Genomic DNA, 20173 nt, shown 5'->3' with positions numbered 1-20173 from the left:
ATGTGTACCCTAGTGGCCAGACAGGACATTTCCCAGTGGTTGTCTCCAGTGTGTTCTGTGTCTGCTGTAGGTTCCCTGCTTTGCTTGGTGTTGTTTCTACGCTTCCCTCTTTTGCCTGTCTCTGGTCATCATGGCTGATGCTTATTGATGCTGTTTCGGAATTTCTGTTTTTTGTTTTGAGACGGGTGGGCCACACCTGGAGGTAGTGCAATACCAGGGCAACCCTTGACAGTGCCGAGGCGAGCTTCAGACACACTGTCTCGGGCCAAAAATAAGATTAATATCGTGAGTCCAAATAGGGCTCGTATCAGATATTAAGCTGATAAGAACAGATTGCTTTTATTAATGCTAGAAACATGATTTACAAATATTTAAAAGAGTCACATATGATTTACAGGAAATAATCGAGGTCAGTGAGGCCTAATGTCAAAAAACTATGTGGGCGACTGTCCAGTCAGGTGAAATGCATAAATGTCCCTGGATGCAGAGATGACGTCACTTGTGGCCATCTTCTTCATCTTCTTTAGGTACTGCTTAGAACTGCTACACTTTGATCTTAGCCAAAAGGCCGAGAAGCGATAAATATTACACGTCCATCTTACGCTCTGGTCACGGTCGCGGCACCTGCCTCCTCGGGTGTCACGTCGCCAAATTCAACATGATGTGGTGCGTGTAAGAAGCACTAGAATGATAGTCGGACTGCATGAAATGCGCATGTTAGCGGACGGAACTCGTGTTTCTTTCTCCCTTGTATCCGCCAAAAGACCGAGAAGAGATATACACTGCACGTCTCCCCCGTTTCGCTTCTGTCGCAGTCTCGCCTTCTACGTCCGCGCGTGGCACGTCGCCGGTTTGGGCATCGTGGTATATGGGTACGGAATACTAGGGTGTTAGTGCTAATGCATCACGGCCCGTGAGATAAAAATGATTGATTGGAAATTGCAAGAGAGAGAGAAAGAAAGAAAGAAAGAAAGAGAGAAAGAAAGAAAGAAAGGAAGAAGGAAGGAAGGAAGGAAGGAAAGAAAGAAAGAAAGAAAGAAAGAAAGAAAGAAAGAAAGAAAGAAAGAAAGAAAGAAAGAAAGAAAGAAAGAAAGAAAGAAAGATAGATAGATAGATAGATAGATAGATAGATAGATAGATAGATAGATAGATAGATAGATAGATAGATAGATAGATAGATAGATAGATAGATAGATAGATAGATAGATAGATAGATAGATAGATAGATAGATAGATAGATAGATAGATAGATAGATAGATAGATAGATAGATAGATAGATAGATAGATAGATTGAATGAATGAATGAATGAATGAATGTGTACCCTAGTGGCCAGACAGGACATTTCCCAGTGGTTGTCTCCAGTGCGTTCTGTGTCTGCTGTAGGTTCCCTGCTTTGCTTGGTGTTGTTTCTACGCTTCCCTCTTTTGCCTGTCTCTGGTCATCATGGCTGATGCTTATTGATGCTGTTTCGGAATTTCTGTTTTTTGTTTTGAGACGGGTGGGCCACACCTGGAGGTAGTGCAATACCAGGGCAACCCTTGACAGTGCCGAGGCGAGCTTCAGACACACTGTCTCGGGCCAAAAATAAGATTAATATCGTGAGTCCAAATAGGGCTCGTATCAGATATTAAGCTGATAAGAACAGAGATATTTATTACATGTTTTAGGCATTGCTTACAGATTGTCATACGCATATATACAGCGGTCAGATGTCAAAATCAGGCAGTGAGCTACACCATGATATATACAGAGAAAGTATGCAGCACTATGTGTGTCTGTTGTGTCTTCATGAGTTCAGGATGTGGGGGTTCCAGCGATGTGTTTTGCATATATGTCCCTTGAAATCGCGATCACTCCACTGACGCATAGCTGTTTCATTTTCTTCAGGTAGCTTCTTGAGCACAGCCGGCGGAGGAATCGGTCGTTCTCGGGATCCCAAGCTCCAAGGGCGCCGACCACGATTGCCTCGATGGTAACCTTTTGGTATCTTCGTTCGAGGAGGCCTTTCAGCGGGGCGTATTTTTCTATCTTGGCAGCGCGGGCTTCTCTGAGAGCATCTCGACGGTTCTCAAAGGGGCAGGTTACGTCGACGATGACTGCCTCTTCTCCCCTCGCCAGCACGAGGTCCGGGCGTAGAGTGGATCCGGCGATAGGTGCGTTTTCGGAGATGCAGGTGAACTCAAGCCCTCATGCCGCGGTGACTGAGGAAGCCACACCAAACCACAGTGCCGCCCGGATCCGGCAGCCTTCCAGAGAGGGAGAAACTCTCACCGTGTTCTTTCCCCTGCCAGACCACTTCGTGTGCCCAGAGGATGGGTGCACACAGGCATTCCGCTCAAATGTATGGACAAGCCAGAGGCAGTCACTATCAAGACACCTGGAGCAAGGGCACGACTTCCGTGTCACAAAGTTTATTTACCACTGCCTGATGTGCAACCAGTCAATGGGAAGCCGCCCCAAAAACCACAGATGCAGCACGGTCTCCGCACAACCTCCACTACTCCAAGACCCTACAGCCTTCCGGCATGAGTGTGACCTCTGCCACAACACGTTCCCAAGCAGGAAGGGACTGCATAATCACATGGTATGGCATAGGCGTGAAGCAGCCAGGACCGCAAGGACGGATCGCAATCGCACGATACTACCACCAGGACAAGACCCCGAGCCAGAAGCTGTAGACCCCGAGGAGGACAACACCACATCTCAGTCTACATCAATATCGCCTACCGCAGAGGAGTTGGCTAACTCCCTGATGGAAATCCCAGAAGCTGTAGCAGAACCCGAACACGTAGAACCCGAGGACAACAGCGCCACAACTCAGCCTGCATCAACACTGACTCCCACAGGGGAATCGGCTAACTCCTTGATGGAATCCCAGGCCTCCTCTTCTAACACAATTGAGCCGTGTTGCCCCACGGATCTCACAGGCAATACTGCAGCCATCATCAACTCCAGTGCCATTGCCAACCTGGATCATCCTGAAGTGGACACCATCACAGGAATTGGGGAAAGCAGCGACAGTCCTGACCTGCCACAACCCGAGCCCCTAGACAAGTTCATACTATCTGACTTCGTTTCTGAGCTGAACAACATCCTAGAGGGAGCTGCCGCTTCGACCAACTGGGCCAGATTTGAGGATATTCTCGAGGAAGCCACCCAAGTTGCCTCCAATGCCGTTCGCCTTCCTCCTCCGCGGGACGGTGCGTCACGGCCAAAAAAGGTCAACCCAGACGACCCACGGCAAATCCAGAAGATATATAGGCGGAACAGGCGACAAGCTATACGACTCATCTGCGACGGGTCATCAAGAAGATGCGAAATTCCATGTGAGAATGTAGAAGAGCACTTCACCACGTTGTGGCAGCCGGAGGTGTGCAGCACAAATATCTTCCACGACCGCCCCTGCGCCACAACTGAGGTAGACCTCGGCTGGTTCACACCACAGGAAGTCAGAAGAAAAGCCACAAAAGCTGAGAACACTGCACCTGGCGATGACCGTCTAACCTATAGGCACTGGCTGGACGTTGACCCTGATGGCATCTTCATGGCATCTACCTTCAACATCTGCCTAAAATACAAGCGTATCCCGGACTCGTGGAGAACCTCTAATACTGTCCTAATATTCAAGAAGGGGGACCCCGCCGACTTATCCAACTGGCGGCCCATTTCCATAGCAAGAACCCTGAACAAGCTCTACACCGGCTGCCTAGCGTCGAGGCTCCAGTCATGGATAATACAGAACAGCATGCTGAGCCCGACCCAGAAAGGATTCTTGCCCCACGATGGTGTGTACGAACACAACTACGTCCTGCAGCACTACATCAATGACGCAAGGGCCAACAACAAGGAACTGTGTGCAGCATTCTTGGACTTCTCAAACGCTTTTGGTTCAGTCCCTCACACAGCCATCATCGAAGCAGTAGGAGCAGCTGGCTGTGGATCTGACTTCAAGGACATCGTAACCGACCTTTACAACAGCAACACAAGCCGTGTCCTCACCAATGGGGAGTCTACTCACCCCATTCCCATGCGAAGAGGAATCAGGCAGGGCTGTCCCCTGAGTGGCCTGCTTTTCAACATGACAGTTGACCCCATCCTTCGAGACATCCAAGGCGACAGCACAAAGCACGCTGTCCTCGCCTATGCTGATGACATCACACCAATAGCGGACAACCCCACTCTACTGCAGCAGCAAATCGACAGAATCGCAGCACTAGCGTCGTCACTATGCCTGACCCTCAACCCTAGCAAGTGTAAATCTATTCATGTTTCTGGCCATAGACCTGTCGGGATCCGGGAGACGGAATTCCACATCCGGGACACCCCAATCACCATCTTAAAGGAGTTCGAGTCCTTCAGCTACCTTGGACGTCCTGTAGGCTTCAATGTGCTAAAGGACGAAACGACAATCGAGGCAGCCATCAGCACTGCAAAGAAGATCCTGACATCAATGTTAGCACCATGGCAACGCCTAGACGCACTAAAGACTTTCGTCTACCCGTCCCTGAACTTCTCCATGCGCTGTGGTTCCTTAGGAAAAACCGACTGGATGAGACTTGACCAGGAGCTACGGCCGCTTATCAAGAGGACCCTCTACATCCCGAGCAATGCAGCCAACGAGTACATCTACAGTAAATCTGGAATGGGAGGCTGCGGAATCCCACTAGCAGCTGAGACCAGTGATGTAGCTCGGATAGACGGTGCCTTCAAACTCCTGACGTCGCGCGATCCAGTTGTTGCCCATATTGCCAAGGAGAACCTCTTCCACACTGTCAGCAAGCGCCTGCGTGCCACCTGCTCCGCATCCGACGTGGAGTCCTTCCTGGCTGGGGACACCGAGGGGCCCTTCAGAATATCCACCAACGAGCTCTGCAACGTATGGACTGAGGCTAGGAAGGCCTCCCGTCGCCTCGGAGTAACATGGACCATTGAGGAAGGTGGGCTGAGCATCTCGAGGAAGGACAAGACCATGACTGAACGCTGGAGAACCAGGATCATGCGCACCCTGCGCGACCAACTGGACAAAGAACGCTCACAGGAACTCTGTGACCTGGCCAACCAGGGCAAAGCAATGGACTGCGCAAGACTCGACCCCAGCAGCACCCACTTCATCAGCAAAGGCCTGTACACACGCTTCGCCGACTGGAGATTCATCCATCGAGCCCGCCTCAATCTTCATCCGTTGAACGGCGCAAGGACCTGGGGACATGGCGACAAAAGATGCCGCAGATGTGGCTACTCCAACGAAACATTACCCCATGTCGTGTGCCACTGCATGAGGCAAAGCCAGGCAATGACGAAGCGGCACAACGACATCGTTGAACGAGTGAAAACAGCGGCTGCAGCGAAATACACCGTTATATCAGAAAACCGCCCTGTTGGTGACACGCAGCTTCGCCCAGACCTCATCCTTGCCCGTGGAGAAGAAGCTGTCATCGTCGACGTCACCTGCCCATTCGAGAACCGTGCCACAGCCTTCCAGCAAGCCCGCACAAGCAAAGTCAACAAGTACCAGCCAGTAAAGGAACACCTACAACGAAGGTACCAACGTGTCACCATTGAACCTATTGTGGTTGGTGCACTCGGCTGCTGGGACCCTGAAAATGACCGTTTCCTCCACCGCCTCTGCTCTCGGAGGTATCTGAAGAAAATGAAGAAACTTTGTGTGAGCTCGGTAATATCCGCCACACGGGACATTTATGCCGCGCACGTTTCCAACTCCTGAAACGGGATACCTAACACTGCTAGTTTCTTTTACCCTCTTGACTACTATGAGTCTCTTCTACATCCTCTCATGCGACCACTGTACATATCCCCATTGTCTTGTATAACGAAAATAACATCCTGAATAAACTTCTGTTCTTATCAGCTTAATATCTGATACGAGCCCTATTTGGACTCACGATATTAATCTTATTTTTGGCCCGAGACAGTGTGTCTGAAGCTCGCCTCGGCACTGTCAAGGGTTGCCCTGGTATTGCACTACCTCCAGGTGTGGCCCACCCGTCTCAAAACAAAAAACAGAAATTCCGAAACAGCATCAATAAGCATCAGCCATGATGACCAGAGACAGGCAAAAGAGGGAAGCGTAGAAACAACACCAAGCAAAGCAGGGAACCTACAGCAGACACAGAACACACTGGAGACAACCACTGGGAAATGTCCTGTCTGGCCACTAGGGTACACATTCATTCATTCATTCATTCAATCTATCTATCTATCTATCTATCTATCTATCTATCTATCTATCTATCTATCTATCTATCTATCTATCTATCTATCTATCTATCTATCTATCTATCTATCTATCTATCTATCTATCTATCTATCTATCTATCTATCTATCTATCTATCTATCTATCTATCTATCTATCTATCTATCTATCTATCTATCTATCTATCTATCTATCTATCTATCTATCTATCTATCTATCTATCTATCTATCTATCTATCTATCTATCTATCTATCTATCTATCTATCTATCTATCTATCTATCTATCTATCTATCTATCTATCTATCTATCTATCTATCTATCTATCTATCTATCTATCTATCTATCTATCTATCTATCTATCTATCTATCTATCTATCTGTCTGTCTGTCTATCTATCTATCTGTCTATCTATCTATCTATCTATCTATCTATCTATCTATCTTTCTTTCTTTCTTTCTTTCTTTCTTTCTTTCTTTCTTTCTTTCTTTCTTTCTTTCTTTCTTTCTTTCTTTCTTTCTTTCTTTCTTTCTTTCTTTCTTTCTTTCTTTCTTTCTTTCTTTCCTTCCTTCCTTCCTTCCTTCCTTCCTTCTTCCTTTCTTTCTTTCTTTCTCTCTTTCTTTCTTTCTTTCTTTCTTTCTCTCTCTCTTGCAATTTCCAATCAATCATTTTTATCTCACGGGCCGTGATGCATTAGCACTAACACCCTAGTATTCCGTACCCATATACCACGATGCCCAAACCGGCGACGTGCCACGCGCGGACGTAGAAGGCGAGACTGCGACAGAAGCGAAACGGGGGAGACGTGCAGTGTATATCTCTTCTCGGTCTTTTGGCGGATACAAGGGAGAAAGAAACACGAGTTCCGTCCGCTAACATGCGCATTTCATGCAGTCCGACTATCATTCTAGTGCTTCTTACACGCACCACATCATGTTGAATTTGGCGACGTGACACCCGAGGAGGCAGGTGCCGCGACCGTGACCAGAGCGTAAGATGGACGTGTAATATTTATCGCTTCTCGGCCTTTTGGCTAAGATCAAAGTGTAGTACATTCATCTACCCGGCACTAAACTTCGCCATGAGGTGCGGGACCCTCGGGAAAACGGAGTGGCGGAAGTTTGACGACCTGCTGAAGCCCATGATCAAACGGACGCTATACCTGCCACAACCTGCAACCACACTGTACCTCTACGGGTCAAGAAAAGGCGGAGGTTGCGGAATCCCCATCGCGGCAGAAATGAGCGACCTCTGCCGCGTGGACAACGCGTTCAAGTTATTAACATCCAGGGACCCGGAAGTCGCCAGGCTTGCAATAACCGAGCTACAGCACACAGTCAGCAAGCGACTCCGAAGGGATGTCAACACGGAAGACATCGAGGCCTTCCTCAACTGCAACACGGAAGGGGACTTCCGGGGCGCGTCAAACCCTCTCAGAAGCACCTGGACTGAGGCACGCAAAGCTTCCGGACGCCTCAACATCACCTGGGAGCTCAGCAACGACGCAGGACCAGCCATCACCCGTGCGGGATCAACAATCACCCACAACGCACGCACGAAGCTGATGGCGAAACTCCGGGCGGGCCTGTGCAAGGAGAGAGACGCCGAGCTACAGCAACTTCCCAACCAGGGGAAAGTGATAGAAGCGGTAGCAGCGGACCCAGCCAGCAGCCACTTCATGACGACTGGGGACTACATGACGTTCGCAGCATGGCGGTTCATCCACAAAGCAAGACTGAACCAACTACCTCTGAACGGCGCCCAGCCTTGGAACACGAACGCCGACAAAAGATGTCGTCGATGTGGCTACGCATCTGAATCACTCCCACATGTACTATGCCACTGCATGGAGAAGAGCGCGGCCTACACGGAAAGGCACAACAAGATCGTGGAGAGGGTGAAGTCAGCGGCACAGATGCGGTACTCCATCATTAGCGAAAACAGGCCAGTAGGCGACACCAACCTCCGACCAGATCTGGTGCTGTCCAGGGGAGAAGAGGCTATCATAGTTGACGTGACGATACCTTTCGATAACCGCCTGGAAGCCTTCAAAGCAGCCAGGGAAGAGAAGGAGCGAAAGTACGAAGCAGTACGACAGCATCTGCTCCGGATGTTCAACCGCGTCCGCACGGAGGCCATCATCGTCGGTGCACTGGGAAGCTGGGACCCACAAAACGACCGCCTTCTCAAGCGAATATGCACCAAGGCGTATCTAAAAACGATGAAGAAACTATCGGTGAGCGACATAATACGCGCATCAAGGGACATATACGTGTCGCATGTAACTAGGAGCACATAAGTGACCAGCAGTCTACCTTCATCGCAACATGTAAAAAGTGTTCAAACTTAAACAGCTTCTTCAAGTACCGCACCAGCTTTGTAACCCATTTTTATAAATCGTGTAAATAGCATTAATAAAAAACATCTGTTCTTATCAGCTTAATATCTGATACGAGCCCTATTTGGACTCACGATATTAATCTTATTTTTGGCCCGAGACTGTGTCTGAAGCTCGCCTCGGCACTGTCAAGGGTTGCCCTGGTATTGCACTACCTCCAGGTGTGGCCCACCCGTCTCAAAACAAAAAACAGAAATTCCGAAACAGCATCAATAAGCATCAGCCATGATGACCAGAGACAGGCAAAAGAGGGAAGCGTAGAAACAACACCAAGCAAAGCAGGGAACCTACAGCAGACACAGAACACACTGGAGACAACCACTGGGAAATGTCCTGTCTGGCCACTAGGGTACACATTCATTCATTCATTCATTCATTCATTCAATCTATCTATCTATCTATCTATCTATCTATCTATCTATCTATCTATCTATCTATCTATCTATCTTTCTATCTTTCTTTCTTTCTTTCTTTCTTTCTTTCTTTCTTTCTTTCTTTCTTTCCTTCCTTCCTTCCTTCCTTCCTTCCTTCTTCCTTTCTTTCTTTCTTTCTCTCTTTCTTTCTTTCTTTCTTTCTTTCTCTCTCTCTTGCAATTTCCAATCAATCATTTTTATCTCACGGGCCGTGATGCATTAGCACTAACACCCTAGTATTCCGTACCCATATACCACGATGCCCAAACCGGCGACGTGCCACGCGCGGACGTAGAAGGCGAGACTGCGACAGAAGCGAAACGGGGGAGACGTGCAGTGTATATCTCTTCTCGGTCTTTTGGCGGATACAAGGGAGAAAGAAACACGAGTTCCGTCCGCTAACATGCGCATTTCATGCAGTCCGACTATCATTCTAGTGCTTCTTACACGCACCACATCATGTTGAATTTGGCGACGTGACACCCGAGGAGGCAGGTGCCGCGACCGTGACCAGAGCGTAAGATGGACGTGTAATATTTATCGCTTCTCGGCCTTTTGGCTAAGATCAAAGTGTAGTACTCTCCTTTGATCGCCATAGGCCTGAGTGTGGTGGCACCGAGTACGCCTTGTCGTGTACCGTCCTTTTCAGGACGATTAGGGTGCCAAGCCAAGGACGAGGCCCGCTCGCGGGCTTGGTTTATAGCCCCTCGTTCCAAAGCAGCCACTCTCCCAGGCGGTGTTAAGTAGGCGCCCTGTGCCTACCGCCCTTTTCAGGGCGCTGAACACCAGCCGAAGGGGGGCCCTCTTCTGGGCTTGGATCATTGCCCCCTCCCGAGGCAGCCTGACCCTGGGCTAGCCACATTGTGGCATTGCCCCTACCGCCGATGCGTGTGCAGGGCCGTTCGCTAGGCAAACGGACTGCTCTCCCTTAACGTGACGACATACCCTTCCGGCGTCATGACACCTGGCCTGGAGACACCCAGCCTTGCAGATGGCAGCCTACCAAACGCTCAGAGACCGGACCCACCTCTGCAAGATGACTACCCCGGCGAACACGAACCCCACGGGCCCCTCTACCTCCCGCTGCCCTGCAGCCCCTTACACTGCAGGGAGGAATCGGTCTCCCTCCCCCCTACAGAGGGAACGAATCTCGGGTCACCGCCGTCGCCTTCTGCGAGCACGCAGAGTCGATCGCCTCCGGAAGCTACAGCCCTCTCACCACCCGAATATGGAAACCTCCAGCCAGCCAGAGAAGGAACCACACTTACAATTTTCTTCCCGATACCAGACCACTTCGTCTGCTGCGAGGAGGACTGTGCCATCTCCTACCGCTCAGCAAGCTGGACGTCGCAAAGGGGCTCCCTTACCAGGCACCTTGAACGAGCCCACCAGATACGAATCTCGTCCACCAGATACCACTGTAGCTACTGTGGGGACCTGCTGAACTCTAGACCAACATCGCATCAGTGCAGCGGCGCCCCGTCACGTGATTCTCTCCCCCTGCGGCGAGCATACAACCATCATTGCGAGCTCTGCGGTGAGTCATTCCCCACAAGAAAGGGACTCCACAACCACACGATCTGGCACAAGCGAGAACAAGCTCGTGACGCGAGAAGATCCGCGCTACGCTGTGACCAGCAAGAACCGCCCCTGCAAGAAGACGAATCCGTCAGCGAGCAAGCTCCCGCAGCCGTCCCAGGCCAATCAGGCACCACCAGCGAGGCCAGTGAAGTGGACGAAACGATCAATGCCACAGCAAGTGGAGATGTAGATGAGCACTCCTCACAGACACTCAGGGAAATCGAGACACCCTTCGAGGAGCCACCTAGTAACCGCGATGACGGCGTGGATCACCCACTGGCAGGAGAACGGCCACTCTCCTCACGCATACGGGAACAATGCCAGGACGAACCGAATAGTGCCCTTAATGATCTTACGCAAGAAGTCCGCGCCATCTACTCTGCAGACATATCCAGCGACGGCTGGAACCACTTTGAAACTTTGCTGGAAAAGGCAGTGGACCAGGTGGCAGCAGCAGCAGGACTCCCGTCTAAAAACCTCGCCACCCTTCGCCGCACCATCAATCCGGACGACCCGCGGGCCATCCAGCGATTGTACCGCAGAAATCGTCGTCAAGCAATACGGCTTATCATGAACGGTCCAGGCAAGCGATGTCCAGTAGATACGAACGACGCTGCATCATACTTCACGCAGCTCTGGCGCAGCGGAGACCACGACATCGACACTGCTGCTCTGCAAGCACGCCCGACCGCTGACAACACAATTTCTATGCACCCCTTCACGCCGGAAGAGGTACTAGCAAAGGCTCGTAAATGCGAGAACACTGCCCCCGGGAGCGACAGACTGACCTATCAACACTGGCTGAAGGCAGACCCAAGGTGTATTTTCCTGGCTTCCGTGTTCAACGTCTGCCTCAAGTACCGCAGAACACCAGCCACATGGAAAGAGACCCGAACGATATTAATCCACAAGAAGGGAGACGAAAACGACCTCAGCAACTGGCGACCCATCACCCTCATGAGGACCAGTAACAAGCTGTACACGGGATGCCTGGCCAATCGTCTCAAGAAATGGATTATGGATGAAGGAGTCCTGAGCCGCTGCCAAAAGGGCTTTCTGCCGTATGACGGCGTGTTTGAACATAACTACGTGCTCCAAACCCGACTTGATGCCGCCCGCACCAGCAAGAAAGACCTGTGCGTCGCCCTACTCGATGTCAGCAATGCATTCGGGTCCGTCCCTCACAAGGCCATCATCGATGCGGTCCAGCACAGCGGAGCAGGAAGCGTCTTCACCGATATAGTCCGTGACCTATATGAAGGGAACACCACCACCGTCATGTCAGGAGAAGGCTCCACCGAGCCGATCTCCGTGCAAGCTGGAATTCGCCAAGGATGCCCCCTCAGCGGCCTCCTTTTCAATCTTGTCATGGACGTCATTATAAGGCAGGTCCAGGCAAACGACGTACAGCACAACATCCTCGCCTACGCGGACGACCTGGCCCCAATGGCAGAAGACCCGGCCACACTGCAAAGGCGGATCAACACAGTCACCTCCATGGCACAGGCACTCGGACTTAAAATGAACGCAAACAAGTGCCGCAGCATCCACCTCTCCGGGCGACAACCAGTGGGCCTCCGCGAAACATCATTCACCGTCAATGGCGAGGCGATAGAATCCCTGAAGGAGTTTGACAGTATTAAGTACCTCGGACGACCGACCGGATACAACATACTGCACGACGATAAAGACCTTCTTCAGATGATGGAAAATGCCACCAGGATCATGACATCTCCACTTGCCCCCTGGCAACGACTCGATGCTATCCGTACATTCGTCTTCCCAGCGCTCAATTTCGCGATGCGGTGCGGATCTCTGGGGAAGACGGACTGGGAGAAGCTCGACCACCATTTGCGACCACTACTGAAGAGGACGCTCTACCTCCCGCAGTCGGCGTCAACAGACTACCTGCACGGAAGCAGAAAGGCTGGAGCTTGTGGCATACCTCTAGCAGCAGAGCTTAGCGACGTTTGTCGTATCGACAATGCCTTCAAGCTGTTGACGTCACCGGATACCGAAGTAGCGAAGCTCGCCTTCGACGAACTACACACAACTGTGACCAGACGACTGGGACACGAGGCTAGCCACGCTGACATCGAAGAATTTCTCAATGGCAACAACGAAGGCGACTTCCGCAGAGCGTGCAATCCCCTTCGGAATGTATGGACGGAAGCAAGGAAGGCGTCCACACGGTTGAAGGTGACGTGGGAAATAGAGGAGGACTCAGGACCAACGGTGTCCCGGGAGGCCACGACCATCACAAACAAGCAACGGACCAGACTGATGGCGTGTTTCCGGAGCCTACTTTCACACGTTAAGGACACCCATCTGCAAAGTCTCCCCAACCAAGGAAAGGCCATGGAGGCCGTCGCACTGGACCCGGCAAGTTCGCACTTCATGATCAGTGGCGACTACACACGATTCGCCGACTGGCGTTTTGTCCACAGAGCCCGGCTCAACCTCGTCCCGCTCAATGGAGCCAAGCCTTGGAGCCACCAGGACAAGCGCTGTAGGCGCTGCGGCCATGATTCGGAAACCCTGCCGCATGTTCTTGGCCACTGCATGAGAATGAGCACCCGCTACACCGACAGGCACAACAGAATCGTCGAGAGGGTCAAGAAAGCCGCACGAGAACGCTTCACTTTGATAAGTGAGAACCAACCAGTTGGTGAAACACGACTGCGACCCGACATCATCCTGGCCCGCGGCGAGGAAGCGCTCATCATTGATGTTACCATCCCCTTCGAAAACAGGCAGGAAGCACTCACCAAGGCAAGAGAAGCCAAAATCACCAAGTACCAGCCAGTCAAAGACCACCTCCTACGACGATTCAACAGAGTGCACGTCGACGCCGTCATCATTGGGGCCCTGGGAAGCTGGGACCCAGCTAACGACCGCTGTCTCCGACGCCTGTGCTCTAAGCAGTACCTAAAGAAGATGAAGAAGATGGCCACAAGTGACGTCATCTCTGCATCCAGGGACATTTATGCATTTCACCTGACTGGACAGTCGCCCACATAGTTTCTTGACATTAGCTCTCACTGACCTCGATTATTTCCTGTAAATCATATGTGACTCTTTTAAATATTTGTAAATCATGTTTCTAGCATTAATAAAAGCAGTCTGTTCTTATCAGCTTAATATCTGATACGAGCCCTATTTGGACTCACGATATTAATCTTATTTTTGGCCGGAGACAGTGTGTCTGAAGCTCGCCTCGGCACTGTCAAGGGTTGCCCTGGTATTGCACTACCTCCAGGTGTGGCCCACCCGTCTCAAAACAAAAAACAGAAATTCCGAAACAGCATCAATAAGCATCAGCCATGATGACCAGAGACAGGCAAAAGAGGGAAGCGTAGAAACAACACCAAGCAAAGCAGGGAACCTACAGCAGACACAGAACACACTGGAGACAACCACTGGGAAATGTCCTGTCTGGCCACTAGGGTACACATTCATTCATTCATTCATTCAATCTATGTATCTATCTATCTATCTATCTATCTATCTATCTATCTATCTATCTATCTATCTATCTATCTATCTATCTATCTATCTATCTATCTATCTATCTATCTATCTATCTATCTATCTATCTATCTTTCTTTCTTTCTTTCTTTCTTTCTTTCTTTCTTTCTTTCTTTCCTTCCTTCCTTCCTTCCTTCCTTCCTTCCTTCTTCCTTTCTTTCTTTCTTTCTCTCTTTCTTTCTTTCTTTCTTTCTTTCTCTCTCTCTTGCAATTTCCAATCAATCATTTTTATCTCACGGGCCGTGATGCATTAGCACTAACACCCTAGTATTCCGTACCCATATACCACGATGCCCAAACCGGCGACGTGCCACGCGCGGACGTAGAAGGCGAGACTGCGACAGAAGCGAAACGGGGGAGACGTGCAGTGTATATCTCTTCTCGGTCTTTTGGCGGATACAAGGGAGAAAGAAACACGAGTTCCGTCCGCTAACATGCGCATTTCATGCAGTCCGACTATCATTCTAGTGCTTCTTACACGCACCACATCATGTTGAATTTGGCGACGTGACACCCGAGGAGGCAGGTGCCGCGACCGTGACCAGAGCGTAAGATGGACGTGTAATATTTATCGCTTCTCGGCCTTTTGGCTAAGATCAAATAATGCTCAAAACTCGAAATAAAACCACTCTGTTCTTATCAGCTTAATATCTGATACGAGCCCTATTTGGACTCACGATATTAATCTTATTTTTGGCCCGAGACAGTGTGTCTGAAGCTCGCCTCGGCACTGTCAAGGGTTGCCCTGGTATTGCACTACCTCCAGGTGTGGCCCACCCGTCTCAAAACAAAAAACAAATTCCGAAACAGCATCAATAAGCATCAGCCATGATGACCAGAGACAGGCAAAAGAGGGAAGCGTAGAAACAACACCAAGCAAAGCAGGGAACCTACAGCAGACACAGAACACACTGGAGACAACCACTGGGAAATGGCTAAGATTGGCTAAGATCAAAGTGTACACTTTGATCTTAGCCAAAAGGCCGAGAAGCGATAAATATTACACGTCCATCTTACGCTCTGGTCACGGTCGCGGCACCTGCCTCCTCGGGTGTCACGTCGCCAAATTCAACATGATGTGGTGCGTGTAAGAAGCACTAGAATGATAGTCGGACTGCATGAAATGCGCATGTTAGCGGACGGAACTCGTGTTTCTTTCTCCCTTGTATCCGCCAAAAGACCGAGAAGAGATATACACTGCACGTCTCCCCCGTTTCGCTTCTGTCGCAGTCTCGCCTTCTACGTCCGCGCGTGGCACGTCGCCGGTTTGGGCATCGTGGTATATGGGTACGGAACACTAGGGTGTTAGTGCTAATGCATCACGGCCCGTGAGATAAAAATGATTGATTGGAAATTGCAAGAGAGAGAGAAAGAAAGAAAGAAAGAGAGAAAGAAAGAAAGAAAGGAAGAAAGGAAGAAGGAAGGAAGGAAGGAAGGAAGGAAGGAAGGAAGGAAGGAAAGAAAGAAAGAAAGAAAGAAAGAAAGAAAGAAAGAAAGAAAGAAAGAAAGACAGACAGACAGACAGACAGACAGACAGATAGACAGATAGATAGATAGATAGATAGATAGATAGATAGATAGATAGATAGATAGATAGATAGATAGATAGATAGATAGATAGATAGATAGATAGATAGATTGAATGAATGAATGAATGAATGAATGAATGTGTACCCTAGTGGCCAGACAGGACATTTCCCAGTGGTTGTCTCCAGTGTGTTCTGTGTCTGCTGTAGGTTCCCTGCTTTGCTTGGTGTTGTTTCTACGCTTCCCTCTTTTGCCTGTCTCTGGTCATCATGGCTGATGCTTATTGATGCTGTTTCGGAATTTCTGTTTTTTGTTTTGAGACGGGTGGGCCACACCTGGAGGTAGTGCAATACCAGGGCAACCCTTGACAGTGCCGAGGCGAGCTTCAGACACACTGTCTCGGGCCAAAAATAAGATTAATATCGTGAGTCCAAATAGGGCTCGTATCAGATATTAAGCTGATACTACACTTTGATCTTAGCCAAAAGGCCGAGAAGCGATAAATATTACACGTCCATCTTACGCTCTGGTCACGGTCGCGGCACCTGCCTCCTCGGGTGTCACGTCGCCAAATTCAACATGATGTGGTGCGTGTAAGAAGCACTAGAATGATAGTCGGACTGCATGAAATGCGCATGTTAGCGGACGGAACTCGTGTTTCTTTCTCCCTTGTATCCGCCAAAAGACCGAGAAGAGATATACACTGCACGTCTCCCCCGTTTCGCTTCTGTCGCAGTCTCGCCTTCTACGTCCGCGCGTGGCACGTCGCCGGTTTGGGCATCGTGGTATATGGGTACGGAACACTAGGGTGTTAGTGCTAATGCATCACGGCCCGTGAGATAAAAATGATTGATTGGAAATTGCAAGAGAGAGAGAAAGAAAGAAAGAAAGAAAGAAAGAGAGAAAGAAAGAAAGAAAGGAAGAAGGAAGGAAGGAAGGAAGGAAAGAAAGAAAGAAAGAAAGAAGGAAGGAAGGAAGGAAGGAAGGAAGGAAGGAAAGAAAGAAAGAAAGAAAGAAAGAAAGAAAGAAAGAAAGAAAGAAAGAAAGAAAGAAAGAAAGAAAGAAAGAAAGAAAGAAAGATAGATAGACAGACAGACAGACAGACAGACAGACAGACAGACAGACAGACAGACAGACAGACAGACAGACAGACAGACAGATAGATAGATAGATAGATAGATAGATAGATAGATAGATAGATAGATAGATAGATAGATAGATAGATAGATAGATAGATAGATAGATAGATAGATAGATAGATAGATAGATAGATAGATAGATAGATAGATAGATAGATAGATAGATAGATAGATAGATAGATAGATAGATAGATAGATAGATAGATAGATAGATAGATAGATAGATAGATAGATAGATAGATAGATAGATAGATAGATAGATAGATAGATAGATAGATAGATTGAATGAATGAATGAATGAATGAATGAATGAATGAATGAATGAATGTGTACCCTAGTGGCCAGACAGGACATTTCCCAGTGGTTGTCTCCAGTGTGTTCTGTGTCTGCTGTAGGTTCCCTGCTTTGCTTGGTGTTGTTTCCACGCTTCCCTCTTTTGCCTGTCTCTGGTCATCATGGCTGATGCTTATTGATGCTGTTTCGGAATTTCTGTTTTTTGTTTTGAGACGGGTGGGCCACACCTGGAGGTAGTGCAATACCAGGGCAACCCTTGACAGTGCCGAGGCGAGCTTCAGACACACTGTCTCGGGCCAAAAATAAGATTAATATCGTGAGTCCAAATAGGGCTCGTATCAGATATTAAGCTGATAAGAACAGAGATATTTATTACATGTTTTGGGCATTGCTTACAGATTGTCATACGCATATATACAGCGGTCAGATGTCAAAATCAGGCAGTGAGCTACACCATGATATATACAGAGAAAGTATGCAGCACTATGTGTGTCTGTTGTGTCTTCATGAGTTCAGGATGTGGGGGTTCCAGCGATGTGTTTTGCATATATGTCCCTTGAAATCGCGATCACTCCACTGACGCATAGCTGTTTCATTTTCTTCAGGTAGCTTCTTGAGCACAGCCGGCGGAGGAATCGGTCGTTCTCGGGATCCCAAGCTCCAAGGGCGCCGACCACGATTGCCTCGATGGTAACCTTTTGGTATCTTCGTTCGAGGAGGCCTTTCAGCGGGGCGTATTTTTCTATCTTGGCAGCGCGGGCTTCTCTGAGAGCATCTCGACGGTTCTCAAAGGGGCAGGTTACGTCGACGATGACTGCCTCTTCTCCCCTCGCCAGCACGAGGTCCGGGCGTAGAGTGGATCCGGCGATAGGTGCGTTTTCGGAGATGCAGGTGAACTTATTGGTGGAGGCTTTCTTCACCCTTTCGACGATTTGGTTGTGACGCAGGGTGAAGTCTCTGCTCTGTCTCATACAGTGGCAAACGACGTGGGGGAGGGTTTCACTTTGGTAACCACATCGTCTGCAGCGCTTGTCCCCGTTGCCGAACTGTCTTGCGCCGTTAAGTGGCAGGAGGTTGAGGCGTGCCTTGTGAATAAACCTCCAGTCCGCGAACCTCGTGTAAGATCCAGTTTTGATGAAGTGCGAGCTTGAGGAATCCAAAGACACGCACTCAGCGACCTTTCCTTGGTTGGCCAGGTTCGTCAGGCGCGTTGTCTTTTCTTCGTCTAGTTGGGTGCGGAGAGTCCGCATAATCTTCGTGCGCCACATGGGTGTCATCGTAGTTGCAGCACGAGAGATTAGTGGCCCGTCCACGGTGATTTCCCAGGTGACTCCGAGGCGTCTGGAGGCTTTACGCGCTTCAGTCCAGGCGTTCCGGATCTCGTTGGTGGAGCACCTGAATATTCCTTCGTTGTTGCCCGAGAGGTACTCTGCAACATCCTGAGAGGAGCATTCTGCCTGTAGCCGCTTCGAGACTGTCCTACTCAGGTCCGCATTGGCAAGTCTTGTGATGATCGGATCCCGGGACGTCAGGAGTTTGAATGCCCCGTCGATTCTTGCAGCGTCACTTATCTCTGCGGCGATTGGGATGCTGCATCCTCCTTTGGATGACTTGCTGTACAGGTATTCGTTTGCGGCATTCTTCGGCAGGTACAGTGTCCTTTTTATGAGTGGCTTCAGCGCGTCGTCAAGTTTGGCCCAGTCAGATTTGCCAAGGGTGCCTGATCGCATGGTAAAGTTTAGCGCCGGATACACGAATGTCCTTAGGGCGTCCAGTCGTTGCCATGGGGCGAGCATGGAGCTCAGGATCTTCTTGCCGGTCTCGATGGCTGTGCTTACGGAGGCGTCGTCCTTGAAGATGTTAAAGCCGATGGGACGCCCTAGGTACTGGAATGATTCAAAGTCGCTCATAAAAGGGATGGGCGCGCCCTCGATGTAGAATTGAGACGGTCGCAGTCCAATGGGTGTAGTTCCCGAGAGGTGAATTGTTTTGCATTTCCGGGGGTTTAGTTGTAGTCCGATAGACTTGGCCATGTCGTTAATTATGTTGATGCGAGCTTGCAACGTTGCTGCATCCTCGGCCATTGGTGTAAGGTCATCGGCGTACGCTAGGATGGAGTGCTGAGCGTTGGTGCCTTGTACGCGCCGTACAATGGTGTCGATGGCCATGTTAAAAAGGAGTCCGCTAAGGGGGCATCCTTGTCGAATCCCGCGCTCGACACGAATGGGGCCTGTGCTTGTTCCATCCGTTAGGACTTGTGTGGTGTTCTCGCTGTATAGATCTTGGATGATCGAGGAGAAATCGTCACCGGCTCCGCTGGCTTTGACGGCCTCAAGGATGGCGTCGTGGGGAATGGAGCCGAAGGCGTTGGAGAAGTCCAAGAAGCCGGCGCAGAACTCCTTTGCTGTTGTGCGCGCAAGGTCCATTCGCTGTTGGAGCACGAAGTTGTTTTCGAAGACCCCGTCGTGAGGGAGGAATCCTTTCTGGCAGTGGCTGATGACGTCCTCTTCGCATATCCATTTTTGCAATCTCGAGGCGAGACATGCTGTATATAGCTTGTTGATGGTCCTGGAGATGGATATAGGACGCCAGCAGCCAATGTCAGTATGGTCTCCCTTCTTGTGGATGAGCACAGTAGTTGACTTCCTCCAGGCTGTCGGGACTCTCTTGAACTTCATACAGATGTTGAATACTGCTGCTAGGAAGGCGCACTCGGGGTCAACACTCAACCAGTGTCGGTATGTGATTCTGTCGTCGCCAGGTGCAGTGTTCTCGCACTTTGAAGCTTTCTTACGGACTTCATTGGGGGTAAATGCGTCGAGGGGCACGGCAGTCGCTGCTTTGGGACGCTCACGTAGGATGTGTGGATCGCAAGTCACAGGGCTCCACAGGTTTGTGAAGTGCTCTTCTGCAGTGTTTGGTGAGATTGTGCAGCGCTGTGACGTGCCCTCGCAGATGAGCCTGACAGCTTGACGGCGATTCCTCCTATAGATCTTCTGTATGGTTCGGGGGTCATTCGGGTTCGGTTTCCTACTCGTGAGCTGAGCGTTCCTTGGTGGTGGGAGACGTACAGCAGC

The 20173-nt window shown here is 49.8% G+C and overlaps 1 protein-coding gene, 2 non-coding genes and 6 pseudogenes across 3 annotated transcripts; 5 read left to right on the top strand and 4 right to left on the bottom strand.

Annotated features, from left to right (window-relative positions):
• Positions 1-180: 180 nt before the first annotated feature.
• On the bottom strand, positions 181-361 carry LOC135372972 (U2 spliceosomal RNA; annotated as a pseudogene).
• Positions 362-1495: 1134 nt separating this feature from the next.
• On the bottom strand, positions 1496-1684 carry LOC135372884 (U2 spliceosomal RNA). Its single transcript, XR_010416154.1, has one exon. It is a non-coding gene; the product is annotated as a U2 spliceosomal RNA (small nuclear RNA).
• Positions 1685-5820: 4136 nt separating this feature from the next.
• Positions 5821-6010, top strand: LOC135372879 (U2 spliceosomal RNA). The gene has a single exon (XR_010416149.1). It is a non-coding gene; the product is annotated as a U2 spliceosomal RNA (small nuclear RNA).
• A 1287-nt stretch (positions 6011-7297) lies between these two features.
• Positions 7298-8515, top strand: LOC135372753 (uncharacterized). The gene has a single exon (XM_064606226.1). It carries the CDS (start codon positions 7298-7300, stop codon positions 8513-8515), a length of 1218 nt encoding a protein of 405 aa, XP_064462296.1.
• A 106-nt stretch (positions 8516-8621) lies between these two features.
• On the top strand, positions 8622-8791 carry LOC135372903 (U2 spliceosomal RNA; annotated as a pseudogene).
• A 4911-nt stretch (positions 8792-13702) lies between these two features.
• On the top strand, positions 13703-13883 carry LOC135372870 (U2 spliceosomal RNA; annotated as a pseudogene).
• Positions 13884-14706: 823 nt separating this feature from the next.
• On the top strand, positions 14707-14918 carry LOC135372951 (U2 spliceosomal RNA; annotated as a pseudogene).
• Positions 14919-15982: 1064 nt separating this feature from the next.
• On the bottom strand, positions 15983-16164 carry LOC135372933 (U2 spliceosomal RNA; annotated as a pseudogene).
• Positions 16165-17307: 1143 nt separating this feature from the next.
• On the bottom strand, positions 17308-17479 carry LOC135372888 (U2 spliceosomal RNA; annotated as a pseudogene).
• Between the last annotated feature and the right edge of the window lie 2694 nt (positions 17480-20173).

Source organism: Ornithodoros turicata, unplaced genomic scaffold, assembly GCF_037126465.1.
Source record: "Ornithodoros turicata isolate Travis unplaced genomic scaffold, ASM3712646v1 Chromosome17, whole genome shotgun sequence".
NCBI classification, from domain to species: Eukaryota; Metazoa; Arthropoda; class Arachnida; order Ixodida; family Argasidae; genus Ornithodoros; species Ornithodoros turicata.
Note: the sequence above shows the minus strand (reverse complement) of the source record. Positions and strands in the feature narration are given on the sequence as shown.